The sequence below is a fragment of the Lepidochelys kempii genome, chromosome 7 (genome assembly GCF_965140265.1).
Source record: "Lepidochelys kempii isolate rLepKem1 chromosome 7, rLepKem1.hap2, whole genome shotgun sequence".
Taxonomy (NCBI): domain Eukaryota; kingdom Metazoa; phylum Chordata; order Testudines; family Cheloniidae; genus Lepidochelys; species Lepidochelys kempii.
Window position 1 is genome coordinate 84,712,880 of NC_133262.1, and position 15,443 is coordinate 84,728,322.

The following is a 15,443-nucleotide window of genomic DNA, read 5'->3' on the forward strand; positions in this document are numbered from 1 at the left end:
TATCTAAAAACACAAGTGATCTTCATTCGGAAGACAGGTAGCAGAATAGTTGCTCATTCACAAATTGTTAGAGTTGGTTTTACCACAAATGAAACTACAAAGGGCAATAGAGCACCTGAATGGTGCTTTTTCGATCACAATACAGAAAAATAAAATTAAAAAAAAAATCTACAGACTTCTGATCTTCATATCACCGCACACCAGTGCCACAAAGAGCTTTAACTGAAGCACTCTAAAAAGGAGAAAGAGCTAATCGTATGGGAAAACTGTTTAATACAGACCAGTAATCGTTGTGTAACTACAGCTACCTATATAGTTGATTCTGCCTCCGTTAACTTTGGAGCATAGAGGAATAGGTATAAGGGAGAAAAAGCATAGACAAAGCTTTAAAGAGAACGTTCCAGGGTGCTCTTGTGGGAAAAACGGATCATTTAATTTTCATATTAGTCATCTCAGACTATAAGCTGTTATTTGCTGACCACCTGCTGCATATAAAAGTTACTGCCACCCTGGGTCGGGGTGGCCTAAAGGTTCCAATTAACTGAGCTAGATGTTCATAATTAAAGGTGAAGGGGTATCCAATGCCTTTGGAAATCTTTACTTTTTGATCACCAGCCCTGCTTGCTGATCCAAGCAACACTAATGGAAGGTAAATCAGAAAAAAGGTAACAGTCAATGTTTTCATGCCTTAAGATGTATTGCTGGTCTGCTACAAAATCCCAAAAGTAACATCTGCAAAACTAAATGGAAATGCAACAGTGAGTAAATACATACTGATATCAGGAACAAAGGTCACAGAAACAAAAAATCCCCCTGTATTTATTCCTGCTGCTCTCCGTGCCAACCAGCAACAGCTGCTTCAGGCAGTATCCACACCAGGGGTCTGAAAACAAACTGTGCTCTTCATAGTTTGCAAAAGCAGCAACTGAAAGGCTTGAGGTAACAAAGCTACAAACTGGGAGGGGGAAACCACTGTGTTTCTTGTTAACCAAGCAGGTGGTGGCAGGAATATTATAAACATGCTGTTTTATAAGCCACATCAGTCATTCCCAAATTCTTCTGCAAGCTCCCTAATTTTTTTTTTTTGGGGGGGGGGGTAGGGGGGCACGACTGCTGACACATTTGGAGACCTCCCTACTTAAATGTAGTATAATACTAACAAAATTGTTCCTCTTTATTAATTAGTGGTATTTAAATGAACATGACTTATTTATTGAAACAACTATATTCTGCTACTTATTTACCACTATCTTCCATTTATACTATTAGATGCAAGGTGGTTTACCCTATCAGGTCCTTAGGGGGGGCTTCTGCCCACTTAAACAAACAATCCCCTTACCCTTCAAACTGAGCTTACAACCCTAGTCTTCCATATCTGTCCTCTCAGACTTCGCTGAGAACTCCCAAACTTGCTTCCGTCTCTCCTTCACCTTCGGGAGGACACCCCCATAGACAAATTGAGTAGATACTTATTTGCTGTGAAGTTTAGCTTGTTGCACTGGACAGTTGCCTGCATGTACAGTTTGTGCCACATACCAAAGTATATGCCAGGCCGCAGAGTCCCTAAGATTTCTGTCAGCATAGCTATAGTCAGATATGGGTGTTAAAGGTTTCCTATGATTCTAACGGACCAGCAAAAGCCCTAGGGTAGATGCAGATATACCAGTGAGAATGTCCTTTTGCCACTAAAGCTTATTTTGTTTGCCATTAAGGTTTATAAACTACATCAGCAAAAGCACTTTTGCGCTGGTATAAGCTGTGGCTCGATTAGGAGGATTTGCCAGTATATAGCTATACTGGCAGACTGTTTCTCGTGTACACAAGACCTGAATCACGTCATAGGATCTCTCTTCCTCTAGTGTCTGTGGTGAGCTAGACAATTGGCCAATGCAAGGTGATTCAGCACCAGCTCACAGCCTTCTTAGATATTTCTCTCTGCTCCCTTCAAAGGAAAGTCTTCTACAGTAACAGAAGTTGTCCAGTATGAAAGGATTAAAATCAGACACTGCTTTTGTGTTTTTCCTACCTGAGTACTCTAGTTTCAGAAGTCAGTGCAGAAAAGCACACGCAAAAATCAAGAACAGGAGTGTGTTTTGGGAAATGGAGGATAAGAAAGAATAGAATCCCTCCACCCTTTCTAAAATGTGTCATTTGTTCCCTTGCTTTTGAAGTTCTGAGGCAATGGGTAAGTACCTCTTTATACATGTGAAGTTAGCGTTTAAAAGTGAAACTGTGATGTTTAACCAGAGAGTTAGACTCTATCCTTGTCCCATTTTCAAGGGAAGGAAAGCTTATGGGTCCTTACAAGTTACCATGAACCACCACCCTAAAACATATCCCTCTTCATTTATCTCTGCATTAAAAAGAAACCGGCCATCTGACCCCTATTTTAAGGCCTTTCACAGAATTGTGGGTTCCAGAGTTTAACTGTTGATCAGGAAATAAAACTTTTGGAAATGGGAGACAAAGCTGGCAAAAAATCCTCAAGACTTTCCAGGTTGTACTAGCCCTATGAACGATATCAACAAATTGTAGTTTGTTGCTGGGGAAGCATGTACACCAAGGTCCAGTGCAGCTATTCCATGTGGGCAGCATCACACAAGGCTGCTAAAAGCCAACCTCCTGTCAATCCCACTACTTACACCTCACAAGGTGATCCAGCCTCATCCTTGGTAGATCAAACCTCACAGATTTGCAGATGGGCAAGCCTTAGATAAGTCCACAAGAACAGTGCTCACTTTACACTTTTAAAAGCCAATTTTCAACAGGAAGCTAACTACCTGACAAAAGTTCAAAGCACTGGAATTTGGAGAGAATGGCAGAAGGAACAAACATGCCAAGTTTTAGAGAAGATACAGGGGTGACTCATTTTCCTTCCTCTTTCTGCCTCATGTATACACTTTAAGCAAATAACTTAAGACACAGGCAAAGCTTTAAAAAGAGAAAAACAACACCAGGACTTTATGGTAGCAAAAACACATGCACACAGAAGTCAGCAAAAGAGCTCTAAGTTGACTGCTGGTCTCCAGCTGAGGACAGGGCGGGCGTGAGGGAGACAGGAACGGAGACAGTTTTGTTTTGTTTTTTTTAAAGTGGTCAATTCTCCTCAATGACACGGCACTCAAACCAAGTGTTAGCAAAATCCATGACATTTTAAAGACTAACAGGAGGGGAAAAAAAAAAAAAAAAAAAAAAGGAAATTCATTAACAGAGGTTACATGGAAAAAACCCCTCTTCACTGGAATTACAGGGGAAATCCATACACATGCTCAAAAGGACCTCTACAAAAAGAGAAAGCTTGCCATTGAGAATCCAACCCCGCATCATAGGAGAAAGAAATCCCCAGACTATGAAGTGAACATTAAATGATTCAGAACTGATTGTAAGCCTCCATCTGGAGTCTTCTTGTTAATTTTAGGGTGCAGTGCCGCAAAAAAAGAACTGATTAAGAAAAAACTGGAAACATTTTCCTGTTGGAAAAGACTAGCTTGAAATATTTCCAGAAAGATGAGCATCATCTTAAAAAGTAATTCAGGGGAAAAAAGGTGAGTTGAAAACTCCTACAAGGGATTAGCAATAGTAGTATTTAAAACATAAGGGGAACAGTTTTAGGAACGTGTCCAGAATGAAGAAAACTCCTATAAATAATGAAAGTTGTGCGTCTACTTTAACATTCACTACACTGATAATTTATTCTATTTTGTTTTTATACTCATCCAATGCATCAGCATCATTCAAAGTAATGCAAGCAGTCATACATGATTAGAACTGGATTTCTCTCAGGAGTTCTTATTTCTTAGAGTAACAAGGAAACAGATTTGACCTCAATGGAAAGCAGTTACAGAAACAGTTTCCTATATTTTCAAAGGCACCCTGGCCACTGAATTTTTACTATGTTTATCCAACATCCTCCACCTGCTTTAATAGACCACTGAGGGGGCATCACTGAATTTGTATTAGCAGTCCCAATTCCCTGCTTCAGATTAGTAACAACTGTGGTCACCTCCTCCAGAATGGAAGAAACCAGACAGTAATATCTCCAGACATGGCCAGACTATATGTCTCAGAAACAGCAGTTATGGCCAACAATTTCAGGAGCAAATGTATATTTTAAACTACAAGACTGTAGGTGGAATAAAGGTAAATCAGACTTTATACATTAAAAAAGGACAACAACTTTCAGACTGCTCAAGTTTGTTTAAAAAAAACAGAAGTAGATTCAAGCACTACATCTGTCCATGGTCTGCCTCATTTTGTTGCCTCACACCCCGCCTCAAATGTGTGTCTTTTAAAGTTTGAAAGAGCCACACAGAGGGAAAGCTGACTGCCCCATACAAGCTCAACAGTGTCAAATACATGAAGAAACAAAGTGAAAGCACAGATAAAAATGCTTTTTCTCTGGCCCTTCAGAGACCATGATCGTAGGTGTGAAATTTGAACCACAGAAGGTTGGGGGGAAACATGCAAGTCTGAAAAGTCTCAGAAGAAATATTCCGTTAACTGTTTGGCACAACTCTCTGGAATGACTGAGCCATCAGAAACTTTGATGAAATATTTTAGGTACAAAACCTTACCTAGACGTTACTGTTTTGAAATCATGGCCCACTTCTGACCCTTTTGAGCAGTGAGTGTGACAGACTGTCCCAAACAACAACATCTGGCCTCCACATCACTTCTCCAGGGCCTTCCTTTAGCTCTGAGACACTTCCCCAGGACTGTGAGGATCCAAGAAGTCCCTTGGTCACAAACTGCTAGTTCCATTTTTGAAATCTGGTGTTTCAAAGCATCTATCTTGTACACTGTGAGAATTCAATACCTGCAAGACTAGTTTCAGGAAGTTAATTACAGGGTTAGGTCAATTTTAGTAGTTTCTGGATAGCCACTTTAACTCTCCCACTGGCCTTGCGTATTGGGTAACTGTTCAACAAGGTAGTAGGCAACTTCCACACCAAGTTTTTACACTTCCTGCTGAGATTCAAGCAGAAGCCTAAGCGAAGCAGTCAGGGACTAATGCCTTATACCGCAATTTGCAGAGCTTCAGGGCATGCTGCAAGGCCCGTTTAACTACTCAGGCTTTAGGGAAGGGGGAAGGACGAGTGCTGGTATTTTTGTTAGGGGGCATTTGGAGGGTTTAATGTCATTTTTATAATTTTCTAGTTATGAAGAGAAGCAGCTGGCGAATCTTTTATTTATCTTATATGTGGCTTGTATTTACATTTAGGTAATAGCACTTAGACCAAAAGCTAGACACTTTTTAAAGCTATCATGAACAATAAAAAAAATTTAAAAAACCAACCATTTTAAGTGTTGAAAGTTTGTGAGTGAAGTTCTCCAAACGTGAGAAAAGTGCTGCAAAATTCTGCTAAGTACATGGACAACTATTAGAGACCAATTAACACCACAATTGTAGAGAGAGATCTCTGTGATCCAAGCTACCTTCCTCAGATAATTTAGTCAATGTTCTATGCAACTGCAAGTCAGTATGAATAAGAGGTGGGGTTAAGTAAGTGTCTGAGACACAGAATTTTTTTTTTTTTTTAAACCTTCAACTGGCCATACAGTACACCAGCACATGGGTTGCAGAGTCACCAGCAGCAATTGCATGGCAGGTGCTGACAACTTAATTCATAATTTGCCACCAATACCTTGCCCATGATATATTTAGTTCTCTACAACTTACAAACACAGCCTACTTCTTTCTTGTACTGCAGTAGCGCCAAGAGACATCAATTACTGACTGGATGCCACTGTGCTCGGCACTGCACAAACACAACTACAAAACAAAATTAAAAAAAAAAAAATAGTCCCTGCCCTGAGAAATTTACAATCTAACTTTGAGACACGAAAATAAGTGCTGTCTTTTTATGGGAAGGATGCATTTGTTAGTACAACAAAAAGTGTGACTGTTTAGAAAGTATGAAATGAGGGAAATGGACTAAAACTCGTTTTGCAAGTAACTAATTCAGTCAATGCTTTCAAATTGTTAATTTCAGTGCCTGTGAGCTTTAAAACCATGCAAGCTAACTTGTTCAGACAGCTTACAAGTTGGACAAGGACAATATGTACCACACCCTGTTGATCAAAGCCATTTAATACCCTCAACTGCTTCTTCGTGGTCTCCAAGCCAACCAGCCGGAATTGTTTGCAGTCCTAGTTTTGGCATGCTGATGGATTTCTAGATTAGAGCAAAATTAAAGAAAAAAGGCTACCTGCTCTCAAACACCCCACCCCAAGCCAGTTACATTTTAGAGTTGGTTATGTCCTTCCCCATCTAAGGCCTGGTCTACGCTTACAATATTTTGCCAGTATAGCCTTGTCAGAAGACACATGCCTATTAAGACATAGCTATGTGGCTATGCCAGAGTAATTTCTTTCTTTCAGGGAACTGGTATAAAACTATATTGATAAAACAATTCTGCTGGTATAAACTGAGTCTCCATTAGGAGGCTTTACTAGTGTAGCTATGCAAGCAAATTCTTTCTAGTGTAGAAAAAGCCTAACGCGACATACAGGAATAATCTTAGCACAGCTAGTAGAAAAGGAAGTGTGCAGCGTCCAATTAGGAAAGTTCATATGTTTAAGGGGGGCTCTGATTTAGCTTCTAGATTACTTACTACTCCACAGGAATTAGGTCCCCCATTGAAGAGTGTGCAGGCCATCCTCACCACCTCCGCTTCCATCTTCCTCAGGCCTGGAAACACATCTGGATGAAGGGGATTACTCCATGCAAACTCCTCATAAACCTATAAATGATATATTGCAGAACAAGATCTAGGTTACTGTTTAACAAGTTCTGCAATGGGAATCAAAGGTGGCAATACAAACCGCCTTAGAAGTGAGCTAATTCAATTAGCTATTTTTAGCCACAGTAGCAAGGAGCAGCAGGTCTTAGGCAGCCCAAAGCAGTGTTTTGCAGCCTTTAGATGTAGTAGTAACTGAAGCTATAGATGTGATGGAGACACTTACGTAGTCTACCCACTGTGGCTAACTCCAGAATTACCCTAGGGCACATCTGGCCTGTGGTACAATTATGCAACAACAACCAAGACGTGAGGAATGGCCTATTTTAGTAACAAATGTTGTTTAAATAAGTTATAAGGTGCAAACACACCTGTTCTCATTTTACCTCTATTAAAAGAAAACAAATGGCTGCTTTACAAGATCAACTTTTACAAGTACCAGCTTTTATTCTTAAAAAAAAAAAAAAAGCAACTAAAACTCTCGTTAGTACAAGAAGCAGCTGATATGTTTCTTTGAATAATTAACTTTAGAACAAGATCTATAACAGTAACAGACAAGTTTGTGGCCAGAGGAGAATTCTGGAATAACTACAGGCAGATAGTTCAGCTGGGAAAACAAACTCTTTGAAGCAGTAAGACTGTCCACCTGATATGCATCAAAATTGTTCTCAAAAGCTACCATTTCACACCAAAGTATTTTGCAACCATGGCTTTACATGACAAGCAAAAGCTAGTGTGGGCCTGATTCTGTTCTCCACTCGCCAGAACCAGAAGCAATTCTACTGAAGTCAGTGACAGCGTAATCAGCAAAAATACAGAACAAGTGTCCACATATCTAGAACCAAAGAATTTAGCAAGATTTCCCGAAGAAAAGCTGTGATGGGGTTTATACACTCAAGCACCTGAAAGCAAGGAAAATTAACAGGCAATAGGAATCAAACACCGAGTTAAGTACCCAAATGGAGCTCATTACAATTACTATAAAAGATACCCCCAGAAGACAGGGCTGACTAAGGGAAAGACGTTCTTTCTTCCTGGGGGAAGAATTTCTGATCTAGGCAACTAAACAGGTCTTTGGGCTGTTTAGAATTCTTTCAACCTTCCCAAGGAGAGAAGTTTCTGGCTATGACACAACAGGGACTTGGCTGAAGCAAGCCAGCCTTCCGATTCTACCACCGTCTGAATATTGGCTGCACTATACAGTTTGTTACAAGTTTTCATTTGCCTTGGCTGCAGGGCCCAGCTTAACAGGCTGTCCCAGCCAGAACTTCCACAGAAGCCTAATCCTGGAATAGGTAGCTGCAGGCAAGATTCAAGGTGTAGTCAGTCAATGTCAGTTTATCCATTCCCTCGTAACTTGTTACTTGCTTCATCATTCCAAATGTTTTACCCATTCTGTCTTGAATATCTACAGTGACGGTGCTTTGACAGCCATAGCCTTTGGTCATCTATTCCATGGCACAAATGTTTTGCTAGGACTCTCCCTCCTTCAGCCATATCTATCTCAATTTTTTCCCTTGGCTTCAGACCAATGTTTTTTGTTCTACCATCTTCCAAGACAAGATAAATAGGAATTATAAATAGGGAATTAAGGTGTTTATGGATATTCATCCCACAAAAAGGTATTTGTGTGACTCACACATAAATTATACCTCTTGAACACTTATTTACCTTCACTAGCAAGTGAGTGAGTTTCTCTTCCCCGCTGTATACTGTCCCAGAGACTTTCCCATCCTCCCAATGTACTTTACCTGAAAAATAAAAAGCATAAACAGCATACGTTTGCATAAGCAAACATCCTAATATGAAAGCTACCCAAAAGTGCCAAAAACAGCATCTATCCTAGTAGCAATGCATACCACAAGTGTGATCCTCTCAGTTACTGATTAGCACTAACAATTCCCTCCATACTACCATTAAAATAGCTCAGAATAACATGAGGAAACTCTACTTTTTAAAATCATGGCAAAGAAAGTAACTTAACTGGAGTGCCTGACTGACTAGCAGCTGCTAAGAATTGGCAAGTCCTATGTAGGTTTGTCCAAATTTTGCAGATGTTTAAGTCAAGTTTTTTTTTTCCTCCTGTTGATTGTCTACAACTGGCTCATAATATAAAAGAGCTTTGAAAAAAAGAGCTGTGGTTAGTATGTTACTTCCAGACTATACTTGGATGGAAGTATTCAGAATGTAAAATGCTAAACCCTTCCTATAGCATATTTCCTATTTCCCTAGTATTAGCACGAAACATTTAGCACTATTAGATTAGCACAAAACAAATTTCATAGTAATAAATTAGAAGCCATAAGTGTTCCATCACTTTTTACTGAATCCAATGGCTATAAAAGATGCAATAGTTGAGCAATGTGTAACTACAAGAGAATATATGTAAACAACTTTGCAATAATTCCCATTCAAGTTCCAAAAACCTGTCCACACTGCTGGATTCTATTTGCTGAAGGTGATAACTATACAAACAGAACATTCAACCATGTTACAAGATATTTGAAAAACAATTCAAACCAATCTGTACTGGTAAAATATGCAATGCAAACTCCAGTTCCTGTTTTCACCTAAAAGTACATGCAAATTACTGCAACTTCAGAACATAGCAGGTATGTCTGGCAGAGCAAGGGCTGCGCCCTTACCAATAAGCACCTCCACACGTTGTCCATCATCCAAGTGTTTTACCTGGGTAACCTTTTAGCTCTAAAATAAAGCTGTACCATAAATGCACCATTTCAGGGAACATTTTCAATAGGATTCAGTTCACCGCTTTACCCAATACCATCTTCCTCCTTTTAAAACCCTTAAAAAAAAAAAAACTTCCTCTTCCACTTGGAAGGGGAAACTTTCATAACTCAGGGAGTGTCAACTTCACCTGCATACATATAACTCAGGTCCCAAATAGCTGTTGGAGAACGTAGAAGTGAACGATAAGGGTAAAAACAGACTGGGAGGAGGGTGGGGCACCTTTGAGGGAGTCAGAGGAAAAAAGCATTTTGAAAATAGATAGAAAATTGAGGGCATAGAAAACAGACATGGAAAAAGAGGACACAGCAAGCTCTAGAAGAAGTGTGGAGAATAGGAAAATTGTAAGATTGGTTTTACTGAAATTTTCCTACATACAATATTGTTTATTTCAGGTTTAGCGGTGTCAAACTGTTTCATGAAGAAAGTCCCGAAGCCAGGAAAGGTACAATATTAGCTAGCCCTCCCAATCAGACTCTTTAGGAAGTTGTAAATTCCCCTAAGTTTTCTGATTAGAACGTGGCAGGTACATTAACTGGAGTAGAGATTTCTTACGACAGAAGCGACTCAACAGTGAAGTTTCAGGTGCTGTCTACGTGGAACCAAGCCAAGGAAACACTATGGCATAAAACAAACAAGTCACAGTGACGGAGAGAAGTGAAAAATTCTATGTAAGCAATGTTTTGTACTTTGCTTTACAAAACAAAAACCCATGCTTCTGGCAAGAGCCTAGCATTGGGTTGCTCTGAAGCATGTTCAAACCTGACTCCAAAATATTTTCCTAGTTACGAGTGCCAGTCAAGAAGAAATTGTCCTGCTTTTCTGGGCCAAAGATTTAGTGTCAGGACACTGCACCAGTTTAAAGAGAGAGACCTCACTCTTTCAATAAGGGCAGTTACAGTGTCCCGTTCTCCCCCACACCAACCCCCCATCACTGATTTATTTCCGTGGGGTTGCCCATTAGAGCTGAACTGCTGCAGCCGATTTATTTCCCTTAGGATTGGAGGTGGAGGAGAAGGGAGGAAAGTGCATTGATGTATCTGTTTTGGAAAAAAGATCCCAAGAAGAGTAATGGTCAAATTGGCCCATCCCCACCTCAGACAACCAGGAGACTATCCTTTCCTCCTTACTGTGACAGACTGGTCAGTGAAACAGAATAAAAACTTTCCGATTTCCTTTGTAACCATTACCCTCAAACCCAGATTGTCTGCATTATATTTCACTACCATGATGGAACAGAATTACTTTTACATTACCTTCAGCATTAGAACACCGGGCACACGAGTTTTTTTTTATGGGATGCCTGAGTATTAGTTAATAATTGTAGTTAATTAGAAACATGAAGATTGGTATTAGTCATTTACAGGACAGCATCAACCAACATTTGACGAACACCAAGAAAAATATTTAAGCTGAAACTATTTGTAGCAGTCACCAGGGTCCATTTTACCTTTATAGGTGCGTAAACATATAGCATAATTCTAATATTAGGCCTACGAAGTAGACCTGCATACACAGGTGCCAACTCAGTGGATGCTCAGGGGCTGGAGCACTCCTGGACAGAACAGTGGGTGCTCAGCCCCCACAATCAGCTCCTCCCCCTCCCTCCCAGTGCCTCCCACGGATCAGCTGTTCAACAGCAGGCAGGAGGTGCTGGGGAGGAGGGGAGGGAAAGAGGAGGAGCAAGGGATCGGGAAAATCGGGAAGAGGCGGGGGGGTGCTTGTGGGAAGGGATGGAGTAGGGGCATGGCCGGGGGGGGGGGGGGGTCAAGCACCCCCCAGGAATTCAGAAAGGCAGCGTCTCTGCCTGCATATATACACCAGTATATGCTCACTGTCATACCCATAGAGCTGTACTCCTTCATCTTCTCTAGTAGTACAGGTTGGCTCATGCCTTGAGCTGGCAATGCTTTGATATAACCCTTTCCATCATTCAGGAAGTGCAAACCAGAGGCTACATCATCCAAGGCCTTGTTAAACTGCTTCTGTATCTAAAAAGAAAATTAAATACCTTCAACAACAGGGTGCATACATTTTATTGTACCCAGAACATTCAGTGCTACTGACTGGAACAATAAGCTCAACACTGAACTGTGTTAACCTCTTAAACGGATACTGTCAAATATTGTGCATGTTAATTTCATCCTTTAATGCCTATTTAGGGTCTTGAAAATAATTTTGTTTGTCAAATGTAGCAAAGCAAGATATTGGGCTTCCCTCCACCTCAGCCTTTTTATGGTGTTGAAGCCCATGATAATATAAACAGCTGATTTTATACCAGTTACAGTTTCAAGATGGATTACTTTAGGACCATCTCACTTCAGAAATCAGATATACGTTTAGAAACTCTAAAAAAAAAATAAAAAATCTATATTGCACAACATAACACAATGAAAGAACATACAGATAAGACTGAGACACTAACTTCTCCCCCAGTCTACAGTTTGAAGGCCCAGACTTGCCCTCACAGCAGCACAGATCTCTCTCCCAGAAGCATTATCTAATATAGCTGTTGAGATATCAACAGTAACAGAGACTTTTGAACATTGGAATGCCTGGACATCAAGGTCTCTTGTAAGCAACATGATAGGTTTATGTGTCAGACTCTACTGATCAGTGGACGTGCTTGGCAAATGAAACACTAACACATTTCTTTGCAATAGGCCAACAACTCACTAGCACTATCCTGAAAGTTTGGGTCATATACAAATAAGGAACAGTTGTAGGGAGCCCAGAACTACTTTGTGTCTCCTTTGCCAGTAAGCAAGGGACAGATATAAATGGAATATAATATGGAGTTATGAATTCATCTGACCCAGCTCATTGGCTACGACAACCAGGTACAATGATGGCAGAATGTGTTGGTCAGGACTTCAGCATAAGCACATCAACCCCTTTAAAAAGGGAGATACTTGTAGCTTATAAGAGCTGGATAAAAGTTTTTAAAACTAGTTCCATGCATCAGTAATAATGCCAAGAGAAGATCTGGAAGAGAAAGCATTCTTTATCATGCTAAGCCAGTGGTTTTCAATCTGTGGTCCCCAGTCCCTTGGGGGTTCGCAGACTATGTTTAAGATTTCCAAAGGGGTCTGCACCTCCATTCAAAAAAAATTTGTAGGGGTCTGCAAATGAAAAAAAAAAGGTTGAAAACCATAGTGCTAAACCATACATCTGTTACATCAAAAGACAAACTTAAGACAAACCTAGCCCCTGAATCCTTTGTTTTATTTAGTCTTTCTATTGTGACCGATGTCCTCAGGGCAGGGACTGTACCTTGTATGCCACCAAATGCAGTATTGTCATTTACTAAATGCATTTTAAAAGTTATACCTTTCTTGATGCTAAGAATTCAAGACAATTGCTGAATCTTGTAGTAAATAGGTTTCAATAAAAGAAACTCCATTGTATTTCTTGTTGTAATGATTACATAGCATCTGCTCTCTTAAGAGTAGAGTCCAAGCCATTCCTAACACAGATAGGAGTTCTAAGCCAATCAAAGACAAGGAAAATAACCTCTTCCTCTTGCATAACACAAGGTTCAGTTATCACATTCGTTCAGTTAACTACATAGTGATGACACAAACAGAATGATAAATTAGGTAGAGAAATAACCCAGAGTAAACTCTGTGGCCTTCATCCACCAGCTGAGGCTATTTTCAGAAAGTCTGATAATATACAGAAAGGAGTTGGGGAAACTCAGCCACTTGGTATTACTGGTAATGAAAATGTCGTCTCCCTTTTCTGAAGCCAATACTGCTACAGAAAGATTACCTGGACCGTCAGCTCTTTGGGGCAGGGACTTCATGTTTGTCCAGCGCCTCGCACAAAGGTCTCCTGGGCGTTATTGCAATACAAATAGGACAGAAAGACAGAGCTGGCTGAATGTTGAGGAAAGCTCGTCAGATACTTACTATGGCGCCAAGAAAAGGCAGTTTTCTTAGAGTTTTAAAGAACCATTTTTTACTTCGTGATGTTAAACCTGAGATAAACAAGAAACAAAAATCAAAATTGAGCAACCTGCTCTGAGCTAATAAACCAAAAAAAACTCCTCAAGTTTAGTACTGCTGATATATGGCAGGAATTCTTGGCTAAATGAAACAATGAAGAAGGGATTGAGGTGCAGAGATGTAATACACTGGAGAAGGAAATTCAAATCTGACTCGGATTACATGCAAAGGTGATTTAAGAGCCTTGTTTAGTCATTAGTAGACATTTGTCTAACTCACCATATACATATATTCTCACATTATTTGGCATTCTGGACAGGAAAGCTGTAACAGGAATACCAGAGGTGAAATTCTGGCTCTATTAAAATCAATGGCAGTTTCTCTCTTGACTTCAGTGGAGTCATAATTTCACCTCAGGTGTCCAGCATGTTTTAGGTGAGACAGGAGGAGAACAAACATGAATAGCACCGGCCTGCATCACCTGTCTGTAGAGTTCTAAATACTGTGGGGGACCTCACTTCTATGAGGAGGACCACTATTCAGTAGAGAAAGAAGCAGATGCTTATTGAGAGCATTTTTCCATCTCATTGCAGAATATCACTGGCCAGTGATTGCACTCTGCAACAAAAAGAAGAGATTGTGTTGTCAAATGGTCAGAGCAAGTGGCCAGGTACCAGGAGAATACTGGACACGTGTTCTGGCTAAACTACTGTCTCCTTTTTGGTGTGGGCAGTCACCTGATTTGTGCCACACATATCCAATTTTCCATCCGGGTTATGTAGAAATCTCATTGAAATCCAGATTCTGTTTCTGACCTTTGCTGGAGAAGCAATGATAGGGTTAGCTATTCTCAATACCATCTTTGGAAGACAATCTCTTGACAGCTATTGGGATTTAATCCAGCAGAGGGATGCCATGGATCCTTTAGCCACAGAAAAGTGATTTAAGGTTAGATCAGATCAGAGGAATTAAAGACATTGTACTTTATACACACTTTTAGGTAAACATTGGCAGCTACAGGTAACACTTTCATGAAGAAACATCTGAAACTATCTTAAAATCTCACTCTAAAGACCTCACAATCTTTATCTTTGATAGTAATATGACTTCTTTGCTTTGCTTCTTTTTTCATCTTGAGACACCAACAGGAGAATACAAACTCAGCTAACTTTAGCACTAATGTTCTGCAGTAAATACTTAATAGCTTAGATTTTGGAAAGAATTTGTATTACACACTTCGTTGATAATCTGCTTTTTGTTTGTTGTTTTTTCCTAGGTGTGCAAGTTTCTTCAAATTTTTACTATATACTTACATAAAATTCAAGATGTTTAATCTAAGATTTCCCAATACTATGCTAGTATTTAAAAAACAATTAAAAATAAACTCAGGTACTAGTACTGTGTGAGCTTAAAACTCAGAGCCAAGAAATCTTCTGTTTATTCTTGCTAAAAAGAGTGCTTTTAGCAATTCAAATGTACTTTTCCCTCCCCTGGGAAACTGTGGGAAAGCACAAAATTAAACATCAAATTAATATGCTGTTACTCCTAACAACAGCCACTAGAAATTACTACATACATCCTATGGGACTCACAAGGAACTACAGCCTCCTCTCTCGGATAGGTCCAGTGATTTTTAGTACCATCTTGCCACAATAAAGAAGAATGCACAGCAATAGACCAAGAGATCCAATTTAATTTTTTACACTTCAAAACAAGGAAAAAGGCTCAGAACAGATGAAAACATGTGGGTATGTACCTTAAATAACGGACTCTCAGACAGTAAATGTGTATGATTAACAGAAAGGAAAGGAAGCCCCCTTCTTCCGCCCAATGTGTGTTCCGGACAATCCTCCAGTCCTGGTGTTTTGCTATTGTGTCATGATTCCCCATAATGAACCTCACCAGAGCACAGAACTCAAAGGTGACTGTTTCTGACTTTTGATCAACAGGAATGACCAGCAAATGAGTGTTTAACCAAAAGTCCAATGGGAGGGGAAGAGCAGAGCAA

At 40.0% G+C, this 15,443-nt stretch overlaps 1 protein-coding gene across 3 annotated transcripts in view; it reads right to left on the bottom strand.

Moving 5' to 3' along the window:
• The window catches only part of SGPL1 (sphingosine-1-phosphate lyase 1), a 45,349-nt gene that overhangs the window by 12,969 nt on the left and 16,937 nt on the right, over positions 1-15,443 (bottom strand). For all 3 annotated transcript variants that reach the window (XM_073353573.1, XM_073353574.1, XM_073353576.1), the window contains exons 3-6: positions 13,400-13,467; positions 11,332-11,479; positions 8,412-8,491; positions 6,615-6,743 (exon numbers count right to left, since the gene is read on the bottom strand). In XM_073353573.1, the coding sequence (XP_073209674.1) occupies positions 6,615-6,743; positions 8,412-8,491; positions 11,332-11,479; positions 13,400-13,467 (425 nt within the window). The remainder of the gene's footprint in view (positions 1-6,614; positions 6,744-8,411; positions 8,492-11,331; positions 11,480-13,399; positions 13,468-15,443) is intronic.